The following is a 26,092-nucleotide window of genomic DNA, read 5'->3' as shown; positions in this document are numbered from 1 at the left end:
AAAATTACATATTGAATGTTTAGATATACAATTTCCTGGTGAAATTAGTTACAAATCCATGTGCAAAGTATTAATCTGGACTTAAAAAATCAATGCTGCTTCACAAAATAAAAGATAAACTTTTATTTATCTCAGTCATAACTTCACTATTGAACATTATACGGAAGATTATATAACTTCTTGTATTAATATGAGATTGAGTTGTTTTGTAGTAACAAATAGCTTAGAAGCTCAAAAACTTAAAAGAAAAATTATTCTTTCCTTATGGGAATTTTGCCATGGTGTTGGGCAACTTTCTAAGGCAGTCTGCCCTCCATGAAATGTCTCAGCATTGCACCTCCATATGAAGGTCTACTCCCCATGCCGGTGGAAGAAGATAGTTGGAGGGTCTGTCTGCCGATTCCAAAGCATCAGCGTTAGGTTGTTCTATACAGAAGTGACTTATGTCCTTTCTACTGACATTTCATTGGCAAAGCAAATCATAGTCATGGCTTGAATTTGAACCTAACTTCAGTCATGGCGCAGAGTGGGGGAAATATAATCCTAGTGTGTGCTAGAGAAAGAGGAGGGCTAGCTCCTGGTCTTAGCCTGATTTACTTAGTTTTCTTATGGTATGTGTGTCTGCATGTGTGTGTCTACATCGCTCTCGCTGTCTGTATCCATAGATACATGATAAAGGACTAATCTGTATGCCCCCAATTCAGGAGATAAACCAAGCTTCTCCATTGTTGAAATGTTATGACTGTTATTATTTCTTTATTCCTACCACATGAATGATAGGATACAGAGAACACATCCTCTTCCCCATACTATAGTTCTTTCTCTTCCTTTCCCTTTCTTTCCCTTCCCTTTCTTTCTAGGCTCTTGCTGTCTCTTCCTGAACAATTTTATCTAAAAAGTCATTAGGTGGAGTCAAGCAGTTGAGCATCTATCTCAGCAGGTCAGGGGTCTACAGTGGTTCAGAGTGGCTTATCAGAGCCCACAATATAAATGCCAAAATAATATTAATAACAGATGATAACCCATTACAGAAAATAGGAAACCATGGATCCATATTTGATATAAGTAAATAAATATATTAATTGAACATCTAACCAAGAGCATTTTATTTAGTCTCGAATATATCTCTCATGGAGAAGTATGACATACAGCACCTTAATCCAAGGATCAAAATTTAAATTGTTGGTAATGGAGCAAATAAAATTATGTGTTCCTGGTGTGATGCAGTGATAAACTGGCATCAAGTCTGTGGTATCCCTGTCAAAGACGCATACTGTAGAACGTAATCATGAGGAAACATCCTCATTGAAAAACATTGAAAAACAATGACTGGTCTTTAATATCCCAAAGAGCCAAGGAGCACTTAATCATGAAAATTGAGGAAAGATTGAGGAACTATTCTAGATTGAAGGAGATTACCAAAACGTGATATTGAAATGCAACACTTGATTCTGAGCTAGATTCTTTCACTATAAAAAGGATATTTGGGGACAGTTGGAAAATTTGAAAAGGTATGAAGATTAGATGGTAATAATGTATCAATGTTTATTTCCTAATTTCCTGATCTTGAATATTGGATGTGTTTATGTGTAGGAAAATGCCCTTGACTATAGGAAATAAACATTTAAGTATTTAGGGTAGTGGGGCATCATTTCAACAACTTTGTCCAGATGATCCAGGGAGAAAAATTATTGATTATATGCTTTCAATTTTCCCAACATAAAAAATTAATAAAAACAATTTGAATACAATGGCTTTTCATGCAGTCTTGAGGAACACTTTATAACCTATTGTTAGCAATACACAAAAATTATCACAAAGTATTTCTTATCCAAATGTCATTTGGAAAGCAAATACAAATGGTAGCAACTAGAGATAATTAATGTACTGAAGAAAGTAAAAATATTTTTCAACTTAAAAAAAACAAAAGTGTGTGTGTGTGTGCATGTGTTTAAATAAAATTGGTATTTCACTTTTTGACATTGTATGATACCTCGAGGTAAAAATCTTCCTTGTTTTGGGTAAACCATAGGGTGGGTCCCAAAACCTACTTTAAAAATACTCAAGGAGGAGAATGCAGAGATCATGTCAAGATTTTTGTGGGGGTTTCTATAGCCTCTGAGACTCACAAGGCCATCCAGGCCCTCACTGGGCACTGGTTTGCTGGCCGCAAAGTGGTAGCTGAAGTGTATGACCAGGAGCATTTTCATAACAGTAACCTTTCCACGGGAACTTGACCCTATTCCCCGGATTTGCACTTGTCTCTTCTTTCCTCTGGATTTTATAGAATGATTTGTTAGTGTCTCAGGCCTAACCATCCAGTGTGGGGATAAAGGTGCAGATGCTATTGGCCCTGAATAAAAAAATTGTGTTGGGAAGATCTGAAAGGAAGCAATCTTTTAATACTTCAGCCTGGCATATTTTCAGTATAAATAGTAGTATGTTGAATTTGAATAAGAAATTTAAAAATTGATGTTAGATTTATAGCCTCCTGAATTTTTTGAAACCATATTTAAAAAGAAAAAAATGATTTTCAAAATGTTTTCCACTGAGTATAATAACTTCTGTTAATTCTCATTACATAGTTAATTATACTTACAGAACAAGAAATGAGACGATTTTTTTAAAGTTCAAAGTGACCTGAAATTGTAACTTCATCAGCCAAATTTTAGTGTCTTTACACCTGCTTTAAAAACACATCAAATAGATGCAAATTGAAATAGAATTATACCAATTTTTTTTCTCAAATAATTAGCAGTCTTCAAAAATTATATTTCAAAGTATAAAACATTGAGGAGGGGAATATTAGTATTTTAACTTTGGGTTTTCATAGCTAAAGGGTTTTAATCCTAAGAGCCAAGGAGCACTTTTATTCCTGGACAAATTTCAAGAATCCAGAATCCATTATCTGCGTATATACACACGGAATTCTGCCTTCCAAGTAAAAGTACTGTCACTTCCTCATCCTCCCATTCTTGACTTTGAAAAAGGAGTTCTGTTTCAGTCTGTCCCTGCATAACCACAGGAGATTTATGCAGACTCCACAGTGGAATATGCCCTGCCTCTCTCTGCAAGGGAAAACAAAGGGGAGGAGTAGGGATGGCTTGCTACAGCAACATCTTCTGAGGTTCTCTGTGGCCAACATTCTTCTCTTCAGTTCCCCGAAATCATGCCATTGTTCGCCCAGGGGTGGTCTGCTGCCGAGGGGATCCAGGCTGCAATAAGCAGGCAAAATTATAAGCATTTTAGAACTGTAATTCATAGTACACTAGTAGCCACTCCTTAGCGTGGGCCCAATCCCTTCCTTATCCTCATTGCCAGTTACTTCTCCGTGTGAACTTTGTGCTCCAGTGGACTGCATCAGTATCGCTAATTCCCCACCTCCTACCTGCCTGCATGCCTTAGCTTTTAATTGTTCTGTGTAAGTTAAATGTTCCCTTCTTTCTCTCCCTTCCCAGATGCTGCTTGTCAAAATCCCACTCCTTTGAGACTTACCTCAATGCCTCCTACTGAGGCATTTTTCAGTCGCCCCAAAACTAATGGAATCTTACACTTTTGAATCTCAATTATGCTACCTCTTTTAACGTGATTACTGTATTCCACCTAAAATCATACCCATTTGTAAGCTTGCCCACCCCTACTACTTTTCCCCACTGCATTATAAGATCCTTGAGAGCAGCAAATACTATTTCTAACCCGTGTAGGTATCTATCTCTTGAAGTATTGCACATAAACATTGCATACTATAGAACTCAATACATATGTATCCAATTAATGTTTTGAACAAGGTTCTTTTATCTTTTCAATCCACCATTTAAATTGTAAGGACTTCAATGCTAGAACCAGGAACACCATAGCTCTGTTCAAATGTACTTTTATAGCCTTGATGTGGGGAGGAAAAATCACTTTTTCATTTTTATAAGAGAAGTTTCACATATAATAGTTGGTATTTTTATATAAGCATGGACACTTATTTATACAGTAGAATTTCATCAAAGTATTATAAAGTCTTTCCACTTGACAGAATGATAGAAAGCCTATATAGTCACATCAGGATGAAGCATATATTTTTATGTGTCTGAGGATTTTTTTTAAAATACCGTCTATCACTAATTTTGTCATTGGTGACATTTTATAATTTCCCCAGTACTATGGAAATAGTCCCATATGTCTGGAATTAGATCTTCCCATAAATAATAAATAATTTCAATATTATATCTATCAATTTTTCTACCATAAACTTATTCCCAAAATAACAGGACGATGCTGCAATGACTGATTACCCCAAGCCATGCTTTCGAAATTGCCATGTCGTTGTTATAATTAAGACTACATTGGGGCTTATCTGCACAAGTATCCTGACATAAGACCAAAACTGCTGATGTGGCTTTAATGTGGTTTGGGGCAAGAAAATAAATAGCCTTTATGTCTGTAAACTTAACAGCCGTCTTGCAGTTCCTTGACACGTTACGCTGATGTTGTAGAAGTTTTTTTCCTATCAGATGTTCCAAAAGCAACGAGTCAATTCCAGTGTCAAAAACAATTAGAGAGTTTTAGAATCACAGTCTAAACAGCATACATACACCCACAGTGAAATTGAGGTAAATAAATGCTTTTTTCGTAGAAGATCAGTAATTTTACTCTTAAATATAAAGGTATGGTTAAAATGGTTACATAAAATGTATATATTTAATGTCTATAATTAGGTGTTTGTCTTTGAGATAAGATTGGATAAATCTAGAGCCTCAGGGAATGGGTTGTAAGAATGCTCATTTACTTCTCCACGATCCAATTAGTATGTTTTAGAATCCGTTCCTATTCAAATCTTAAACTTCTTTTCTGAGGCTGCCAGGGTCACTGAGCTGTGTGATGGAGGACAGGCTATGATCTGTGACAGATGTTTTCACCATCATGAAGCAGGGGACTTTAATGAAATGCTGCTTAAGGCAGGTTATTCTGATGTTGATCCCATGTTCAACACTGTGTAAATGATTCTGAATTGCAGTTAAATTCTCCTAGACACTGCCTACCGATTTCTTTGCTGAATTGGAGGGATGTACTTAATCATAAGTGAAGCAGTAAATGAAGACCATCTCAGGGTGTGGTTTGTTTATGACTTTTACCCACATCTCAAGTTTTGGGTCCATCTTCCATATGAGGAACAGTAGCTATTGAATCACCTTATTTAACAACCAGGTTTTTTTTTTTTTTTTTTAGATTTTTTTAAAAATTTATTTATTAGAGAGAGTGGGGGGAGGGGCAGAGGAAGAGAGAGGGAATGAGAGGGAACCCTCAAGCAGACTCCCCGCTGAGCATGGAGGCTGATGCAGGGCTCCAGAATCATAGACCCCGAGATCGGGACCTGAGCCGAAATCAAGTCAGCCACCCAACTGACTGAGACACCCAGGTGCCCCAACAACCAAGTATTTTCTGTTCCTAAAATTCAAAAAGCTACATAAGTTCAAATAGATTAAATCCAAAGGCTACATAAATTCAACTAGATTAATTTATCAATAAAATAAGGAATAAATTCCTCCTATAGTCTGCTTTTAACAATATAAAGCCTTTTATTTTTGTAATTGGCATTATAAATAGCATAGTGGTAAGAAACCAGGCTCCATAAATTCTGAGCTATTACCATGACATCATTTAAGTTGTACTGGCTCATCCACTTTATAATTTTTAACTTGTAAGGCAGTTTGGGGTATAAAATGAGGTCCCCCCTACAAAGTACTTATAACTGGGCTAACACATAAAAACTGTTTCCATAATGACAACTTCACACCATATTCTGTTGATTTAAAGACACATGCCTTTTACCTTTTATCATCTCTGTAATTATTGCATCTTACAATGGATACATTTTAAAACCATTGTAGCCAGACAGCAATTATAACATAGCTGTCACTGCTAGTACTTGAATTCTGTTGTTATTCTGGTGGCAATAGCGATTTCATGAAATTTCTGCCAAAAATAAACCAAAACAGCTAAGAACCATTCCTCGGTTGCTTGCTTAAATCTTTTGTTGACATCGTCTGGTGCAATTAAGAATGCACCAGCATCAAAACTTAGAAATGGGTACCAGTATCCTGGAAGAAAGCCCCAGAGACAATAGGGAGCACTTTTTTGAAAAAAAAATTCCGCATCAGACACTTTTGCTACCATAGGCATGATTCTGTATAGGAGGGCAAACTTATGATAACTTTGAGTTAAAAAGTGGCTCAAAAGATTTGGACTCTGAATGTAAAGGGAATTTAAGAATGTCTTCCCTTTTAACGTGTGCAATTGAGTGATATATTTTTTAAAACCATGTAAATAAATCCTACAAATCTATTTCAGTAAGCATACAGTAAAAATTAGGATTGATAAGGAAGCAGTGTATAATAGTTTAACTTGTAGCCATTGCTCTTTCTTTGACACACAAAATCATAATATATCTTACAGCCAATGACATCCTAAATTTGAAGAAACATGGTACTGTCATTACTACATGGCTTTTCCAGTAACGCTGTGGAAGACCAGATAGCATCAGTTGATTTTAAACCCCTGTTTCTATTCACCCTAAAGCCTAATACATTAAAATATGCAGTACTTTAAACCACATATTTAAAATTTTCAATTTGGGGGATAGCATTTGAAAACACACTGGGTTTTCTCCACCCACAGAATCTCAATCCCCGTGTTTCCCTTAGTCAGCAATCCCTAGGCTCCATTTGTACCTCATTTTCTGCTTCTCTGGAGGATAATGGCCACTGTCTTTGAGGTCCTCCATAGTCCCCCCCAAACAATATGCATATTACATAGCTTAAATTTTAAGCCGGAGGGTGCCAAATGACATAAGATAAATATGTAGTTTGCCTTCCTAGCAGTGTGCTGGTCACACAGTACGTGCTAACAAATGGCAGGTATCATTGTTATTGTTAATTCCAGAGGGAGACAATGGTAAGTTTCCTGTTGGCATCATATCTGATCCTCTTATGTTGTCCATTTTTACAGGTGGAGCTCACTGTCCAAATAGCAGCGCTTTGCAAGAGGTGCGCAGCTGTAACGAGCATCCCTGTACTGTGTACCACTGGCAGACTGGTCCCTGGGGACAGTGCATCGAGGACACTTCAGTATCATCCTTCAACACAACCACAACTTGGAATGGGGAGGCCTCTTGCTCCGTTGGCATGCAGACAAGAAAAGTCATCTGTGTGCGGGTCAATGTGGGCCAAGTAGGACCCAAAAAGTAAGGGCTTTAGAATGACAAAAGTAAATCCTGTGGTCAGCCATGCAAGTGATTGGCTTAGGCTTCACTTATTTCATGAAATGAAGCATTTTGATGCTTGTCACACCTGGCTTCAGAGTGAGATTTGTTTGTTTTGAATGTCAGCCGCTGATAAAGTTATAACAGCGTCAGAGTCTTGTACCTGGGATCTATAAATGCTGTAGAAATGTTTCTATGTGGTACCCACTTTCAGTTTTACAGTAGCACTTTCTCCTTTATTAAGCTAGTGGGGCAGTGAAAGGAGCGCTTGCTCTGGGCCTGGCTGATCAATGATGACAGTAGATGAAGTCCTAGCAGTCAGGGCATCCGTGACCTCCCATGTACCCGTAGGCTACAGAGTCTGCCAATCTAGTTTAATTGGGCTCTAGCCTTCTATGATCTGCCTTTCGTTTCCCCTAGAAAATACTATATCAAAAATACTGAGGCCAAACTTATTACATCTTTTAATGGTTAAATGAATAAGCCATTTACTTCCAAGAGAGAGCCTTGGGATAGGATGAGTGTTATGATAAGTAGGAAAACCATCAGTTTCTCACTGTGGTTACAAATAGTGTAATAACAAGGCAAACGATTTGCTAGAGGGGAGGACAGAAGAACCAGAGTTGGCATATTATATGTGCCCTGTGAGAAATAAAACACAAACATGTCAGGGCATGACTGAGCTATCAGTTCTTCAAGAAAATTAATAAATCAGCTCCAAAAACACATTCCTTTAAGGGGGGGACCACTTTTATCTTTTGAGATATAGACAAAATAAATCTTTTAGAATTCAAATCTTCTTGGCCGTGTGAAACATGGAAAGTCAAGCCAGTCAGTTTTACATTGGTATAAAAACAGCCTCATAATTTCCGAATACTTGGCCAGGTGCTTCAGTATTATGTGTGACCTTAAGCATGCTCCTTAACTGATTCTGGCCTTAGTTTTAAAGTTTATTGAAAAGATTTAATTTAAAAAAAAATGGTAATATAAGCACTCAAATAAATCTAGCAAAGTATTCTTTTCTCTTAAAAATTTGAGATCCTTCCTAGTGTTTCAGGGAAATGGTAATAATGTACCTGATGTATGGAAAACTTCAGGGGATAAATAATAATCCCATTAGGAGTTGTTTTTACGTGGCCAGGGTTCCAGACATTAAGGATATTTTGCCCCAAACTTCATTTGATTATATAATTTGAAATTCTGAAATGTTAGAAAATGTATGCCAGGAAGACTTGAATAAATTGAGAAACTATTCCACATCCTTAATAGGTAGCCCCAAACTACTATTTTAATAGAAATCATGCTAAAGTTGTAAACAAGGTAACACGAAGTTAATGTTCAGTGTATTAAAATTCTCTGGCAGTAACAGCAGGGGCAGAAGTGCCAAGTCCTGGAGGATATGGGGTCTTGCTGGGACAAGCATGCAGGTAGAAATATTCCCTGCGGAGGGTTCTAACCTGACCAACCTGGCACAAGATCGAGGGTTGTTAGGCTGAGCTGCTACATGTGAGCTCACTCTGCTCCTGTTCCACAGTTAATCACCTGCAAATATTGCTGTTGATATTTTCCTCACTTATCCAAGTTACAGACCGTTTTTGCTAAGCAGTAGGTATGCGTGTGTATAAACCTATATGTGAAAGAGCCTGATGGATTAGTGTCATTAAGTCATTCAATAGGAAGGGTATCCTGAAGCCTCATGTCAAGCTACCACAATAATCCATTAAAAATTTGCTTTGCCCTTGCAGCCTTTATTCAATGACCTGGATACGTGTATAGATTTTTCAAATTAAATGGATTTACTTTGCCATTAAAGTTCTGAAAAATTAAGCAAATACTGTGAATCCAGAAGAAGATGTTACTGCCCTTATCCCTAAAAGCTAGGTTAAATTCAGTGACTGCTTTTCAGTGCTAGGCCTTTGAAACAAAAATGCAAATAGAAACATTGTTTTAAACTCCTCTTAATAAAACAGATTACTGTGCAATGGTAAAATCAATGTTATTGATCTTATCTATCCTCTGAGTAACAAACTTCAACTCCTATCACATCTGTTTAATTTGACCTTGAATAAGATTTGGGGGGAAATCAATTCCTTGATTTAAACCACAAACACTAAATACAAACAGTACAAAGGAGAAAAGAAGCATGTTGACTGAACCAATTGCTTCGCCAAAGGAAGTCTGAATTCATTTTATTGGGTGTAATCTAGGCTGTATAATTTATCTTTGTGTGTTCATTTAACGGCTTTATTGTTAGTAATTTTGTTCTCCACAGTTAGCCAAGTATCTTGCTGTGGGTATTTCTAAACTAAAACAGAATTTTGGAGGTTGTCAACGATAACATTGTAAATTCCATTGATTTATAAAGGGCTGAAATTTGAAGAGTTTGCTATGAATGCTCTCTCATTATTAAAGTTGTAAAATTGCTTCATTGAAGAGGAGTGCCTCCAATAATAATTACTAAAGAATTAACAGTATTATATATGGGGTTTTGCCATATAATATTTCCTGGCTAAGAATGCAGGTTAAATTATAATTCTAGTGATTTCTAATTTCAGTCCTAACAATTCGTAACTTCTGTGACTGACATCTAAATTTCTTTGTTGTCCTAGCAATTAGGAAAATCCAAGGTTATAATGACATAAACAAGGGAGATTCTTTTTGAAATCTTGAGTCCAATATATTTTTCAAATCCACTTCCAAATAAAGCCTCGTGATATAGAGTGAAAGAGGAAAGCATGTATCTGTATAATTGAATAGAACATAATATTTATGTATGAGATGGAACATGGAGATAAATAAGTGTAATACAAGTTCTATAAAAAGTGAAGTGTCAGCAAAGTCTTATAAAGAAATTATGGAAAGGAGATTAATGATGTTGATTTTTTTTTTCACTCATAGTTCAGTTGTGAAAACCTGATTAACTTACTTGTTAAAAGACAATTTATCCTGACCTACAGAAAATTTGGCTTCTCCCATTGGGAGTATTTTTAAATCCCATTTTTCACTAAATTTCCAAGTTATTCCAGCAACTAACAATACTAGTGGTTTGGTTTATTTCTTTACTGCCTCTTAGCTTCCTTGTTAGAGATTTATATGACCTCAAAAGAGAACTCCTTAGAATCAGAACAATAAGTTACTTTTAGTCACATGAATTATAGTTTTGTTGTCCTTAATGTACATACTCTTCTAGTGTTAATGCTAGCGGTCAGCATTTGACCACTAGCAATAGTAGAATCAGATCTTGAAGATACAGAGAAGAATTGGGAAACTTAAAAATCACTTAAGTATATAATCAACAAGACAGTATACTTAAAACTCATACATCAGCTTCCTAAAGTAATCTTTTAAAAAGTGAAAACTTTTGTATAAAGTAAGACATTTCAGTGTTTTCTCATTATCTTTCTCTTGTGTTCCTAATAAGTAATAGATGTTTGCCTATTTTTGAAAATAATTAATTTGACTACAATTTGTCAAAAACACAGTGTTTTATTTTTCTTTGAATTACTGATTGACTATTTTTGTTTTATTTATATTTACTCCTTTTCTTCCAAAAGTATTTTAATTTATAAGTATATTTAAAATCCCATAATTGGGATAATTTGAAACTGGGGACAACATGGAAGAAAAAAATAAGAATAGAGACACTAAATGAAACCAGGAATAAAGCAAAAAAACCTGCTTATCATAATGCTCTATTTATATACTTTTATTATTTTGCTATCTATTATGAAATATATAGCTGTAAATATAGTCCTCTTTGAGCATGTACTCTGTATTGAAAATATTCCATTATAAATTTGTTTCATGCCACACATATTTTGTAAAAATAAAGTATAGAATAACCTGGAAACTTATAATCAGCAATAAGCCTATTTACCTATATAAAGATGCAGAATTAGTCCTTAAATTAGTAATTTGAATTTCTACAAATTTCTTATAGAGCATGTTAGAAAATATGTATTTATTAATGGAGAGATTTTTATAAGGGGATAAGGTATAAGTATTATATTTTGTTCTAGTAGCACAATTACTATTATTAAATTTATACATCCTGACTTGAGAAGTTTTATTGAGGTCCAGTTTGGGAGAATTAATTTAGTTGTATAGTTCTTAGCAAAAACAGATTCCTGGAAGTTAAATAATACAGGTTGGTGACTGTTTAACCATTTTAGTAATGAAAAATTTAAAGATAATAAATTTCCTGGTTTTCTGGGTTACCAAAGAGGCCAAGTAATTTCCCTTTGCATTTTTCTAGGTGTCCTGAGAGCCTTCGACCTGAAACAGTGAGGCCCTGTCTACTTCCTTGTAGGAAGGACTGTATCCTGACGCCTTATAGTGACTGGACATCATGCCCCTCCTCATGTAAAGAAGGTATGAGCTACAGAGTTCTGAAGGCAACTCACCTAGAAAACACACTCACCAGGCAGGACCTCCAAGTTCTCCTGGCTGAGCAATGTTTGTGATTCTCACATGGGGCTGAGTAATCCTGGTTTGTCATGCATGCCATAAAATTCTCATTTCTTTCTAGAAAATGGCACCGCTTTATAGAACCAAACTAATGAGTTTTATGCCAAAAACTGATTTAAGACTATATGATGTAGATCAATATGAATGGATTCTAGGCTTTATTATAGTAATAAGGTTTCCTTTAACATTAATTCTAAAAGAATGTATAGTCCCTCTGTATTTCAAGAAGAACGTACATCAATCTTATCAGTACTCACGGCTTCCAGCCCTCTTACTGGCAAGAAATAGATAGCCATGGGCCCAGACTGACCATAGATTCAATTATGCAGCCCCCAAGGCTGGGAATAAAGGAAAGAGAAAAATGGCCAGATTGTACCTCTTCCGACACGTACGTGCCATGAGGCATTTGCAAGATGACGATTTGTTCCCAGTTTGGTTTGGTTTTGCTTTTATTACTCGCAAAGACTCTTTCATATCATGGCAGACACTTTGATAATTCTTTACCCTCTAGGATGGGGTCCTTTCTCATTGCTGCTGAGAGAGATGTTAATATCCTCCAGGTGACTTATGCAATACCTGAGCAAATTTTCTCTCAGTGTCATGGACGACACTGTCTCCTCTTTTTTTTTTTTTTTTTTTTTACTCTCCCAGCAAATACAGATCATTTTTCTTAAATTTCTTAATTTCTTTTATGCTTTTATTTTATTTATACTTCCGGACTCTTACTAAAGAGATTCCATTAAGATTCAACCTCTAGGGGTGCCTGGGTGGCTCAGTTGGTTAAGCATCTGACTCTTGATTTCATCTCAGGTCATGATCTCAGGGTTTCTGAGCTCAAGCACCATGTCTGCACTCCTCACTCAGTGCAGAGTCTGCTTGAGATCCTCTCTCTCCCTTTCCCTCTGCCCTTTCCCCTGTTCACTCTCTCTCTCTCTCTCTAAACAATTGATATCATTAAAAAAGAGAGAGAAAGAAGAATCAACTTCTAGATTAACAACTATTTTAAATTGCCAAAAATCATTTAACTTTAAGATACTACATGAGATCATAAATTTAATAATGGATTGTTTTTACAGTGTGATTATCATTTTATAGAGTTAAATCATGAGTTCCTTTTTATGCTTTCTAAAAAATTTTAGGTATCCTTGAAACATCAAATAAGATTAAACCATAAAGTAAGCAAGAATATAAAATTCTGATTTTAAAAGTCTTTTAAGACATCTAAACAGGTTTTGGTGCAAAAAGTTTTAAGCATTAACATTTTCAAAACAATGTTAATGACATTAAACTTAGTCATAAAGCAGTGTCACTGACAATTTTTCCAGATTTTCTTATTTTCTTAAAAACTAAATAGCATATGATATCATTTGATTTGGTCATAATCAGCAATAGAATTGTACTTTATCAGTCAATATTTGTGTGATAATTACTAGTTCTTCATCACTACAATAAAAAAGTTATTCATTACATGCAATTCATGTGCTTTCAAATTTAATTCTTAATGTTTTTATACTTAATCTTCATGTTAATATTAAGATAAGGCCATTTACGATAATTCCAAAATACATGCGGTTACACTTATAATCATGTAATTAATAAACTAACATAAACCTAACATTTTTAAGTGAAATTTTTGAAGGTGGGAAAAACCTTTGCCTTCTTCTTATATTAAATACTTCCTTTTACTGAGTAAAGTATTTTAAAAGTTGAACTGCTCTTAAGTATTTCAAGGAAATAAAGTTGAAAAAATAAAATATTCCATTAAGTTGATTCTAGGATAGTCACAAAAGTGAGGAATCGGCTAAATTTTTCTCAGCAAGTCTGGTTCGAACATCTGTCTTGGCCACTTAGCAGCCAGGCAACCTTATGCAAGATACTTAAGTTTGCCAAGCCTTGCTTATAACATCTATGAGTTGTTCTGTGGCACAAATGAGATAATATATGGTAACGTGCTCTATGCTTCGTGAACCATGGTCCAACTGACATAACATTGGTTAGCCTATTATTTATTTATTTGTTTGTTTGTTTGTTTATCCATCCATCCATCCATCCCGTATTTTCTTTTTGTTTAAGTTCCTGTAAGAAATAACCTCCATGCTTCATATGGTCAGTGTCTAGTGAATGTTTTAATTTGACTTACTAAATGTAGTCTTTTCTTAGAAGTTTGTGTATCAGTGTGAGAAAAGTATTTAGATCATGATGAAGAAAAAAATGTGATTATTATTTGTTAAGTATATGTTGATATGTTTACAGATAATTGTTTTTAAATGCTCATCATGTCATTAAGCATTATATGTATTATTTTAAGCAATTATTCATCTTCTTCTTTCTACAAAGATTTCTCAAATAAATTTAATATACCAAGCCCAGTTTTAAATATAAAGGATATAGCGGTAAGCAAGGAAATCAATGCTCCTTGCTTTCAGGAAGCTTACAGTCTGGTGGTAGGAGACAGACCAGGCATTTAATGATTGTTCTAATCTCTCAATGAGTAGGAAGGATCAAGGCACGGGTGCAGGGGGTTTGATGAAAGAAAAGATGTGACATCATTTTGGAGAATGCAAAAGCAGACAAGCTAATAACATATAGAATTTCTAAGCACCACGGAGTGCCCACTTCGTTATGTCTTTAAAAAAGGATTGCTCAACACAGTTGGTCATTGTTTCTCTAGCCATGTTCAGCTGCCTGAGTGCAGGAAACATGTAACAAAATAATTGGTTTTGATTAGAGTTGGGGCTTTTCCAGGAGAGTACAAGGAAAAAAAGAGAGGAACAGGGAATCCAGGGTGCTTTCAAGGGAATCCTCATTGTAACAATGGAGTATGGAATCTCAGTTGGGTTGGGATGGAAGTGAGGTCATGAAGGGAATGATAGATAATGAAAAAGTAATAAGGAAAGTGGACTGGCAGTCTCAGCTGAGTTTGAAGAATTTTAGTAAGATGAGAACTGAAGCTGTTGAACTGGAAGGTTAGGAGGAATGACGGGAAAGTAAGATGTTTTAATATGAGAGTGTGCAAGTACTAATGATAATAGCATCAGAGGATGAACAGAAAGTGCTAGTGATTGATTGAAATGGAGGAGAAGGTCATTGAAGATGAGGAGGTACCGTAATTCAGAGCCCAGCACCTTGCATGGAATAACCATGTGGTTGCCAAAGCCAGCAGAGTGGTGGCAGGGGTAGGAAGAGCAAGGATTACAAGTGAGGGACGTTCTAAAGTTGTTAATTAATGAAATGTTGGTAGCTGGCTCTGACAAGGTGCATAGCTGATGGAATGTTGATGACAGAGGGGTTAGAGATTTTTTTAAGATGAAGAAAAGTCTAGGAAATGGCTAGAATCAACTTCCACTGGCAAAAAATACAAAGGAAACTTTCCGAGGAGAGCTAGAAGGCGAGAGACCATGTGTTCTAATGGGCGTTAAGGTAGAAGGATTGGAGGATGGAATAAAATGAGAAATTGAGAATCGGGTCATGCACGTAGGGGGCGCTGTGAGTCCAGATGTTGGAAGACATGTGCGCGTGCTCAGGAGAGGGCGGTGGCAGCGGGGCTTGTGGTGAGTGACAGACATGTGAGATACAGAATGAGTTTAGTTGGGCTGGTCTCTTGAAGGATTTAGTAACTGCTGTGACTTGAAATGCACAGTACCACTAGGATACTGTTCTCTCCCCTGCAGCTCCTGGGTGGTGGTGGCCAAGGAGGGCAAGAACACCAGCTCAGAAACTGCTGTCCTGTGACAGGAAGCTCTCGGAGAGGCAGGGCTGTGTTTGGTTGAGCACAGGTCATCTCAGCAGGAGCAGGAGACCAGCCTGCTTGTTCTATTTGGAAGCTCTGTATTGAGTCTCATGTAACAAAAGGCTTTCAGAAACCCGAAACCTAGGCACTCAGACTTAAAAAGAATAACTCTAATTGTGTATTGAGGAAATAAAGCCTAGGGGGTGGGAGAGGGGGTTGCTCTTGGACAACAGTGCCAAGATGCATTGTGCGCCTGGAGAAGCTTGTTCTGTTTTTGCCTGTAGACTCTGCTTTAACTGATAATAACGATACAATGGTGTTATAGAAAACTAGCCTATTGTTGTAAGGGAAAAAAAGCAATGACATGTGGTTAGGGTGTTTTTCTTTTTCCATTATTTGGTATGAAATGCGAATAATCCAAGCTTCATTGAAATAACACTGACTTCCGCACACAATTAGAAATAGTAAATGGGGTTCTATGTTCAAGGATAGATAATAGCAATAGAAAATCAACTCAAGGGTAGGGTGTTTTTTTAGTTCTGCAGGTAAAGTCTAAATCTTATTAGAGTTTTAAACTTATGAAAATGTGGAGCCACCTCCCTTTAAAAATCCCTTTAAAGAGGTAAAATTACACTGTAGTATTGCAGAAGATGGAGTAGGATAGCTTAGCATGCCAGGAAGAATAAAAAGAATTATTTGAAATGTTATTCAGCCCTCTCTCAAGGTATGTCTTGAAAAATCAATGCTGATAAAGATCAGTATTGAGTAGAGAGTAGTTTTAATCCCCAAACCAATACACTTGTTAACTTTTTCCAAATTTTTACACAGGACTTTTCTAAAAAAAAAAAAAAAAATAGGGAACATGTATGCATATAAATTACTTGTACCTATGATATTAAGAATATCAATACTTTTGATTAAATAATACATTTCACTGTTCAAATTCTGTTCACTCCTTTTTTCTAACTGCATTCTTGACTTGAGAGCTAGAAGGGGTATTGCAGAGGACATCTATTCTACCTTGATGCCCTGAAGCAATATGGCACTAGAGTTACCCCCGAAGATATGAAAACTACTTCTACATTTTGCTTCTTGCATGAAATATTTCCCTTTCAATTTCCTAGCACTCTGCGGCTCCAGCCTGCCATCCCTCCCCCATCTAGCTTAACAAATCTTGGTTTTGCCTGCCCTTTAAATCCTCCCATCAAGTAAATGCTCTGGTGAAATTTATCTTGAATGTCTTAAGATAATCTGTAAAATGCTGTAACTACGTGAGAGATTGCATACCCTCTGAGTCTGTGTGCCTCATTATCACATAATTGTTTTCTGAATATCTAATCCCTTTTTTCTATTTCTATCCTAGATAGATATTTTCAAGTATAAACCCTACAGGAATATTTCTTTATATTCCCCATGTTTATTATTTCCAATGAACAAAACGATCCCTTATTCTTTATTAATTCTCAGTGCATAGACTTCGTACCCCTGTGCTTCCTGCTATAAGGAAGTGGATAGAAAGAAGTAGAAGATGCTAGCTAACAGTCCAGTTGAGAAGTGAAATAAATGTGTTTGCTCATTTAGCAAATATTTATTAAATCCTTACCATGTGTGACTGGCGTTCTAGCTACTAAGACATAAAGATAAATGGAAACTATGCATGTCTGTCAACCACAAACAATAAATTGGGTGAAGACGCGTACAAGAAACTATGAAGGTTGTAAAATTCCAAGTTTGCCAGCTCAAGTTATTAGTGAGAAACCTTCCACTTTACTTTTAAAATATGTGCCGTATGGGCCATCCCTTTGCATTCTGATCTGAGGGCACTGTGACCTGGCGGAGCTCCACAGTGCTGTTTCATGAGTATACAGGTAATTTCCTAACTGAGATCTGAGCGTCAACGCACCTCCCAGTGGATAGAAACGTGGACAGGACACTTCCTGTGTAACCCCATTAAACTTCCTCTGTAGGTGTTACAGCTTTGGAAGGTGCTGCTTTCATCAGCTCCCAGCCTCTGTTCTGTGGGCTGCACGAGGTCAAGGTATTTGAACTTTTTTAAGAGTAAGCGATTGCCACTGTGGAATCAATTATGGAAGTGAAAAGAGTTATCGTGATCTTATATATCAAATACAAGCTTGTGGACGTCATGATGAAAAGGCACTAGAATGTTTCAGAGTTGTACCTGAGGTGAAATTTTTGCTTTCAAGTCAAAAAATGAAGTCGGACTGAAACACTACCTACTGCTTCTCAAAGCTGAACAGCACTGCCTGTGTCCCATGCGATAGTGATGAGGAGCTTTACTGAGCTCATTGGTTGAACTCATTGTCTCCTCCAAGTTCCAGATCCCTGGGTCTCAATTCCGTGTCTATTGTCTACCTGCAGGTGGAGAAGGGTTTGTGAGTTCCTCACTCTGAGAATCTTGACCATCCCGGAAACAAAGACCTGCTCCTCCATGTTCTTTCCTTCTTTCCCTGTTAAACAAACACCTGCCTCCTTCCCCCAATGCTAAACAAATCATAAGAATGAATATGTAGTTTGTATACTCTTGTAAAAAGATGAAAGATCATAACATTTAAAAAAAGAAGAGTAGTAGAAAGTGTAAAAGAAGGTTGGAGTCAGGTAGTACATGGAGTTGGGGAGAGGAAGAGAAAGATTACACTATAAAGTCAAAGTTAAGGTAAACTCCTGCAATTGAGAAGAAAATTAGCCCTGAGATTCTAGTGAACAAAGCAAAACATAGAAGCCTGTAAGAGTCTTAACAGATTGTCAAGGGAAACAAAATTTTCCTAGCTCTAAATTATTAGAGGAATTTATCACCTGGGTCTTAAAATAGGGGCCACTGGAATAACATAACAGATAGAGGCAACGTTAGCAATTTTATTAGAATTTTCTTTGATCTTTCCTAGATAAATGATATTTAATATGTAGAGGTTGCAACTGACATTCAAACTGCTATTGTAACAATTTAAAAAGAAAAAAGTCTTTGACAATATTTTCAGATGCTTTAATTCTCTGCTACCCACTACCTCCAGCCCCTAATTCCCTACTTTATTACCTGTCGTATTCTAATTATTCACTGAATTAGTAATACAATCACTAACAGTACGGGTTTCCCCCACAATGGGAATAATCCTAAAAAGTTACATGTGAACCCTAGAATCTTAAACTGGGATAAGATATACAAGGTTATCTATTCCAGTAGATGGCAAACGTGGCTCTTCATTCACAATTCTCTGCCAAGCTTTGCAAAAATCAGATTCCCAAATCCAGCTCCCAAGATTCTGACTTAGTAGTTCTGGGTATAGGCCGAGAAATCTGTTTTTGTTGTTATTTTCAGTTTTTTGAAAGAAATTCTCCTACATAGTCAGACATTTAGGAATCCTTAATCTGATTCTTTCTCTGCTCTAGTCCAGAAATCTTCAATCCACATTGCTGGGAGTCATTTGCCCAGACCATGTTGGGGAATATCCCGACTTCATGAGGAAAGATGTTTCTGATTAGAAAGTTCTAATTGTCAAATCACATTTTTCTACTAACACAGTAACTTTAGGAAAGTTTCTTTTAATTTTTTATTAAACATCCATTGTTAGGGACTGCTAACCCTTCTAAATTTCTCTGTTCTTATATCTGTATATCAAATATTTAATGATCTTGCAAAAACTAGAAATGCATCAGAGGAATTCTAATGTAAGTAAAATTGTGCCATGTGGTCATTTGTCTTTACTTAAAGTCTATATATTGTAAATTGGAATATCTTTTATTAAAGTTGGCAAGTCTTACATACATTGTCTCTTTCAAATACTAAAATATTTGGATATCTTTAGATGAATAATACTGTCAAGTTGGTATCTTCATTGAAGGTAAATCTTAATTATTTCCACTGGATTTTTTAAACATAATTTGGAGTTATTTACTTACAGTAATTGCTGCTGTGAATGCTTCTGTAAGAATTCTGCCTCTAAGAAACCACTTTCATTTCACTGCTTACAGCCCTGATGTTTAGAATGTGACCTGAATTGAAGATCTTAAACTGTTTAATATGAATAATAAATGACTAGAATAATTTATGAGGTATGCATTTCAAATTAAGTGAATAACAAAGAAATAAAATTTCACATTAAAACACTGAATATAGTCTCCTAAGAAAGATTCATTAGAACTGTATGAGTCCCATGTGGTAAACAGGACTAGTGAAATGACATAAAAATAAACTTAAGGTAGAGGAAAATAAATTAATTAGACCTGTCATATTTCTCAAGGGGAAAGAAATATACAAAAGAGCCATTACTTTGTATCTGCACATTAGCAAGCCTAGTTGACTATGGAACTGTTTTCTCTGTTCTTCACGTTTTTGAATGTAAATTGATCGGGCTCTCCATATAAGGGTCTGGAGAATTTAGAAAATGATTAGACTAGATGAGGCCTCTCGTTCAGGGATGTCAGAGCACATATAGCTGGAAGCAATGTAATTTCTTCACACAGGCTGGTATTTGGAGATGGTATTATCAGTGCAGGGTACAGCAGTTAAACAGCTGCCTCCTTCCAGGGGACTCCGGAGTCAGAAAGCAGTCTCGGCACCGGGTCATCATCCAGCTGCCAGCCAACGGAGGCAGGGACTGCACGGACCCGCTCTATGAGGAGAAAGTCTGTGAGGCCCCTCAAGTGTGCCAGAGCTACAGGTAACGGGGTTACAGAAAAACCGTTGTAAGCAATGCACTGAGCAAATACGTTTTCTTTCCGACGATGAGAAAAGAGAGCCAACGACCATCCCGCGGGCTCGGTGGTGTTGGCACTGGTTATGGCTGTGTGTGCCATCTCTTGCCTCTTTAGGGGAGCTGTCCTGCTACCGAAATTATCTCCAGGGGGACAAATACTTGTGTAAATTTCGAAACTGTATCACTAGCTCCAGGGATTGGGGGACATGTCTTATGGTGATATAAGCTATAAGGATTTCAGAGAAATGGTAATAATTATGAAACACATAAGCAGTTCTTCTCCTGGTAGAGGAATAGCCTATGCATTCCTGTTCCTCGTAAATGCTGGCATTCTGGTTCACAAAATGACATCTTTATTTCAGTGATGCTCATCAGAGGCCCGTGCTGTTCGTTTGTGGCCACCTCAAGGAAAATTCAGGTTATTTAAGCTATATATCACCATCTTGATAATTATTAGGGAACTTTTTTCTCGTAACTTTTAAAAGAAAGCACCTAATTGAAACTTGATGTGGTACGTAATTGCAGTCTGATGACAGATGATGTATTACGGCATTAACTGATGGAACATGTGATCACAAAATGGCTTAAGATGCATCTGATGGCAAATTTGCCATCTTATTTTCTCTGTATTTAATTCTGATATGACAAACAGTAGAAATGTATGTTTACTCTGAACACTGACTGACGACTGTCAGCCCCAAACTTATTTATTTGGGAGATTTGTTTTTGTAAAATGTATTGTAATTGCAGTTTCGGAGTTACCCCTACAATGCTAACCAAAAGATACCATACAGAAGCCTCATGACTCGAATACAGTTTCATACCTTGAATATAAAACAAACATATGTTATTGAAATGGAATGCATCACTTCTAATGCTATCTGCTACATCCGATGGCGGTCCTAATTAAAAAAAAAAGTGACAAGTATCACCTATACTTCAATTAAAAAAAAAAAAGGCTGAATGAATCTATAGAATTCGTTTCTATAGAAATTGACAATGATGAACTCTTGTCTCCGTGGCCATGGAAAGTCCTTGTATATTTAATGCTGCTTTCTACAACTTCTTGATAGAGATCTAAGTTACATTTACATAGGACTGAGCATTGTGAAATAAATTCCCACGTGCAGTGGTCAAAGTCGTGTTTCCACGCCACCGTCTCTCCGTGGCTTGGCGGGCATTTCGCCTCCTCCCTATGAGCTTCTGCTGTTTCCCTGCAGGTGGAAGACTCACAAATGGCGCCGGTGCCAGTTAGTCCCGTGGAGCGTGCGGCAGGCCAGCCCCGGAGCGCAGGAAGGCTGCGGGCCCGGACGCCAGGCGAGAGGTGGGAAGCTCCGTTCCACACTTGATTCGCTCTTCCTTTCTCCAGCGTCACTCCCTTAGCCGCTAGCTTGATGAGTTCGTCGCTCGGATGCCATGCTTGGGGAACAAAGCGGCAGACGTCGATCTGCTTCCGCCTGTTCCACCTAACAGGGCGACACGGAGACCCATCCTTTTCAATTGTGTCCTTTGTTCTTTGACAGGAGCCTAGAACTCCTCTGGTTGAATTTTTCCCTCATTCATATTTAGAAGATAATCAAAGCAAGTTCTTGAGAAGGTTATGACTGTATGGTACCCTGCAGCTTGTTTGGGATTTTTTGGTTAGTTTTTGGAGGGTGGCCTTCCATAGTGGTTTGCTTGTCACCCTCATAGTCAATAAGATCCTTATAGCTTTGCCCATCCATATGAACTAGGTATGTGCATGCATGTAATGTACTATAATTGGTTAACTTTCCAGAAATTCTCAGCAGTGACATTCCTAATGTTGCCATGGCTGTACCCAATCCTGTCCATATTCAGTACTGATTCTCAAATGGCAGATTTATTTACTCAGACTGCAATCTGTCTGCTCTACTAGAGAACATGGAATCTTGCAGAAATGAGTGACAGAAACGTTTCCAACATTTACTGGGTAGTGTGGTTATTTACTAGATACTGTGGTTAATACATTCCAAGCTTTGGAGCATGTTGTTGATACTTGTGGCAAGTTCAGCCTTTAGAGAACATGATTGCTTTTACTTCTATTGACTTTGAGCATGTAGTTCCTACTGCATACTTAAAATGTAGCTGAACATGTAATGAAATACACAGCCACCTTTTTTTTTAATTAATAAAAACGTATTTTGCCCCCTCATTTGTAGTTATGTACGTGGTGATGATGCAGAAGTCTGAACATACAGAATTCCAGTCTTTGTTGATTTTGATCCTTGACAGTGAAAAGGTTGCTTTTTTAACTTGAGAAAAATAGCTTCTTTTTGGTAAACATCTTCTATTTTTATCATCGTCCTTTTAGAAATCTTTATTTGAAAACCTAAGTTTTAGTTTATAAATAATAGTAACTACCTAGTGATTTTTAGAATTTTATTTCATATGCTTAATTTTCCTTATTTATCCTCCCATCAGCTATGGTGAAAACATCACTATCTCCTGTTACAGTTAGAGAGACTCAGGTACTTAGAATTGCAAGTCATTCTCCCCATTTCAAACCATTCGTTGAGAAATTTAGTGATACAGGAGCTTCTCGTTCTACCTTGCTCATTCCTCTTGAGTCAGGCATACAGTTGCATGCAACTCGGGCCCTGTGTAGAGTTTATAATGAAATAGGCTTGAGTTTGGGAATCAGGAAACATGAGTTTTAGTCTAGTTCTTTCACTAACACAGGGTGAGCCTTGCTCATCCCTTCACTTTCCTGGGTCTCAGTTAATTTAAATGAAAAAAAAAAAAGAGGGTTGGACCAAATGATCTTTCAGAATTTTTCCAATTTTCATATTCTGCAATCTATGCACAGATAATGCCCAGGGATCAAAGTGTGAAATGAAGTTAGGTAAAGCAGATGAAAGCCACATCTTTATAGAATAGCATGGGAGGAAACCTGAGATATGGTAAAACAACAAAAGTGTGAAACAGCTTCAGTTCCAAATTATTCCTTAACCACTGCACAACTGTGGTTCATTCATGTCCTCCCTCGGAGGCTGAGAACATAATGATCCCCACAGTGCTTTGTACATATTAAGTCTTCCTTCAGTGTTAATTCCTTCCGCCTTCCTGTTAGATCATGGCCCCAGGGAATGTGCATAGAGGTCGTAGTAGGTGTAAAAGCAACAATATTAACACGGGCCTTTTGGTTTTCGACATGCAATCTGCATAAAAACTGTTCTTTCTGTGATTACTGGCAACTGTCTCATTTCCAACTGAAAACCTCTGTTCATCCCTCCTCCTGGGCGTCTGCTTCATAGTATCTGATACTCTGACCCACTGCCAGCATGAAAGGGGGAGCTTCCTCTAGCTTCCTCAGCGCTACTTTCTCCTGCCTTTCTCACTGTTCCATTCTTGGTTTCCTGTTACTGGTGCCTCTTCCTCTGCCTGTACTTAAATAATGTTTTCTCATCTTGGCATATCGATCTCTTCTATTCTCAGGATATCTGGGAAAAAAAAGTTGCATTATAACCAATCATTTCTGCATAAATACAGAATACATTCAGAAGAACCCCTTTGACTTCCATATGAAGATAGCCTTTTTCTTTGTTGCCTTGGGAGATTAAAGATGCTTTTTCTTAGAGCCTATATTCTTACAGAAACATGAAATGAGGAAAATTAAGAGTACAGAAATATCTTTGCTAGTGGCAAAAAGGCAGAATTTTCTTCCTTTGATGGTCATGGCTGTTTTCAGAACTCTGCATGATTGACCTGTCAGATTCTTGCTATTTTCATCTTTGTTCTTATCTGATCAGAGACTAAAATGCCAACTCATACTGGGTTTTGGGGTTTTTTTTATGATTGAAATAATTATATGGTAAGGATTAAGATCAATCCGCAAAGACTACAGAGAAGCTACCCCCTGTTTTCTCTCATATGTCAGACTTTCTCGTTCCAGTCACTCATTCAACTGTGATTGAATTCAGAATACTGTGTAGAAAGAGCCATGAATGTCAGCAAAGGAGGCCTATGTTCAGGGAGCTTACATTCAGTTAGGGAAACGAGATCACCGGTAACGTAACCCAACCAGTAGGAGTTAAAGACTGAAACTGATCCATTGCAAAGCGATCATTTGAAGCTAAAGCACTGACGAAAGACCTAAAGGATGTGCTGGGACTTTGCTTGTACTATAATATTAGAATTAAATAGCAAGTTGAGAAAATAAGATCAATTATACAAGCTCAGTATTTGGGGAAAGAAAAACAAAAACATTAAAAGTGTTCACAGAAAATTGGGTAGGTTGAAGCCCCAGAAATGGGAGCTAGAGCCTGGGGTGATTTTGTGGAAGGCTATAAATGTCAGGATCAGTATTTTAGGCCTCGTTCAATAAGTGGTGGGAACGAGGACCTAGTGAAAGCACTGTTTTATCTGTCAGCATGTACAGAATAAACTAGAATGATAGACGTGTGGGTCTGGATGCCAGCTAGCACAGGGTTGTAGCAATATGAGGCTGAAGTAATAGGGGCTCAGACTGGAACCACAGTAGGGGGAATGGGCAAAAATAAGTGGATTTTCAACATGCAGTAAAGGAAAATAACTTTAAGACTTAGTGGCAAACTGTAGAAGCAGAGATAGAAATAAGTGACTCAAAGATGATCATATGGTTCTTTAACTCCAATATTTTCAGCTTGAGAGTAGTTGTAATATTGGTGCATTAGAGATGATGGCAGGGGAGCCAACTGGAAATATCCAGGTACACATTGAAATGTAGGAATGTCACTCTAGAGATAGCTTTGGACAGCAGATAGAAATTGGGTAGCGTTTCTGTGAAAGGATTTGATGAAGCCGCAGGAGAAGCTAAGATCTCTACAAGATATTGTACAGGAGAGAGGTGGTTATTGTGTTTTCCCATTAATAGGTTTCTTTTTTCTCTGATCTGTTCACATTTGTATACTCTTTAAGCATTCCTTTTTACCTAAAGAACTTTAATGACATTAGCTTTAAATCACTATTCCCTTGCTTGGGTCGGAAATGACACCATATGAGCTAATCTGTGGGATTGCTAACTTTAGCATTCTCTGATTCTAAGATAAAAATGCTGATCGCATGGCTTTTGTCAAACTCTTGGTCTAGACCAGCTGTCAGCAAACAGTGGTCTGTGCACCCAGTCTAACCCGCAGCCTGAGTATTTTTTTGTTTGTTTTTGTTGTTGTTCTACTTTTTTGCATCTAAAGGTTTATTGGAACACAAGTGCACCCATTTCTTTCCCTATGGCCTATGGCTGCTTCCATGATAATGAGGCCAAGTTGAGCAGGTTGTGACAGAAACCATATGACCCACAGAGCAAAAAATATTTACTATCTAGTGCTTTACAGAAAAAGTTTGCTGAACCCCCGATCTAAACTCTGAAGCCAGATAATCAAGAATAGAGTCACAACTTCTAGTAGTACTAAGTAGTCATTACTCAGTAGGATCAGCGAACCCCTGAAGTTTATCTGGTCACTTGGGAAGACATCTTTCCATTCAATTCAACATTAAAGGAACGATTTTAGGTATAAGAGCAGTGGGCTTTAAACACTGTCACAGTAGTAGAATATGCACCTTTAGGATGAAACAGTGTGAGAAATGAAACTTTGACTCTCAAACTTTATCAGTAGATTTTTTAAAGAAGAGTGAAAGGTGAAAGCAGATAATACCTGGGCTATTGAAGACAAGCGAGAAAACCCTCCTAATCCCCCTGTCTAGAAGCTGATAAATCATACCCAAGAACTGGACAGTAAGAGTTCATTTGCTAAGTATGCGTAGAAAGGACAGAATGTGTGTGTCTCATACAGTATGCAGCACTCAGCAGAATCTTACAAGGCCACCTATTATGATTCAGATTGGCTCAAATGACTTGAACCTTGCACAGTAGTAGAGCAATAGACCTCTAAATTCTCTTTAACCAGCTTACCAGCCAGCCATCCTAAGTCTTCTCTT

The 26,092-nt window shown here is 37.2% G+C and overlaps 1 protein-coding gene across 1 annotated transcript in view; it reads left to right on the top strand.

Annotated features, from left to right (window-relative positions):
* The window catches only part of THSD7A (thrombospondin type 1 domain containing 7A), a 426,859-nt gene that overhangs the window by 329,471 nt on the left and 71,296 nt on the right, over positions 1-26,092 (top strand). Inside the window, exons 8-11 of the mRNA XM_026506586.4 lie at positions 6,997-7,231; positions 11,505-11,620; positions 19,990-20,122; positions 21,379-21,482. Coding sequence (XP_026362371.2) covers positions 6,997-7,231; positions 11,505-11,620; positions 19,990-20,122; positions 21,379-21,482 — 588 coding nt within the window. The remainder of the gene's footprint in view (positions 1-6,996; positions 7,232-11,504; positions 11,621-19,989; positions 20,123-21,378; positions 21,483-26,092) is intronic.

The sequence above is a fragment of the Ursus arctos genome, unplaced genomic scaffold (assembly GCF_023065955.2).
Source record: "Ursus arctos isolate Adak ecotype North America unplaced genomic scaffold, UrsArc2.0 scaffold_3, whole genome shotgun sequence".
NCBI classification, from domain to species: domain Eukaryota; kingdom Metazoa; phylum Chordata; class Mammalia; order Carnivora; family Ursidae; genus Ursus; species Ursus arctos.
Note: the sequence above shows the minus strand (reverse complement) of the source record. Positions and strands in the feature narration are given on the sequence as shown.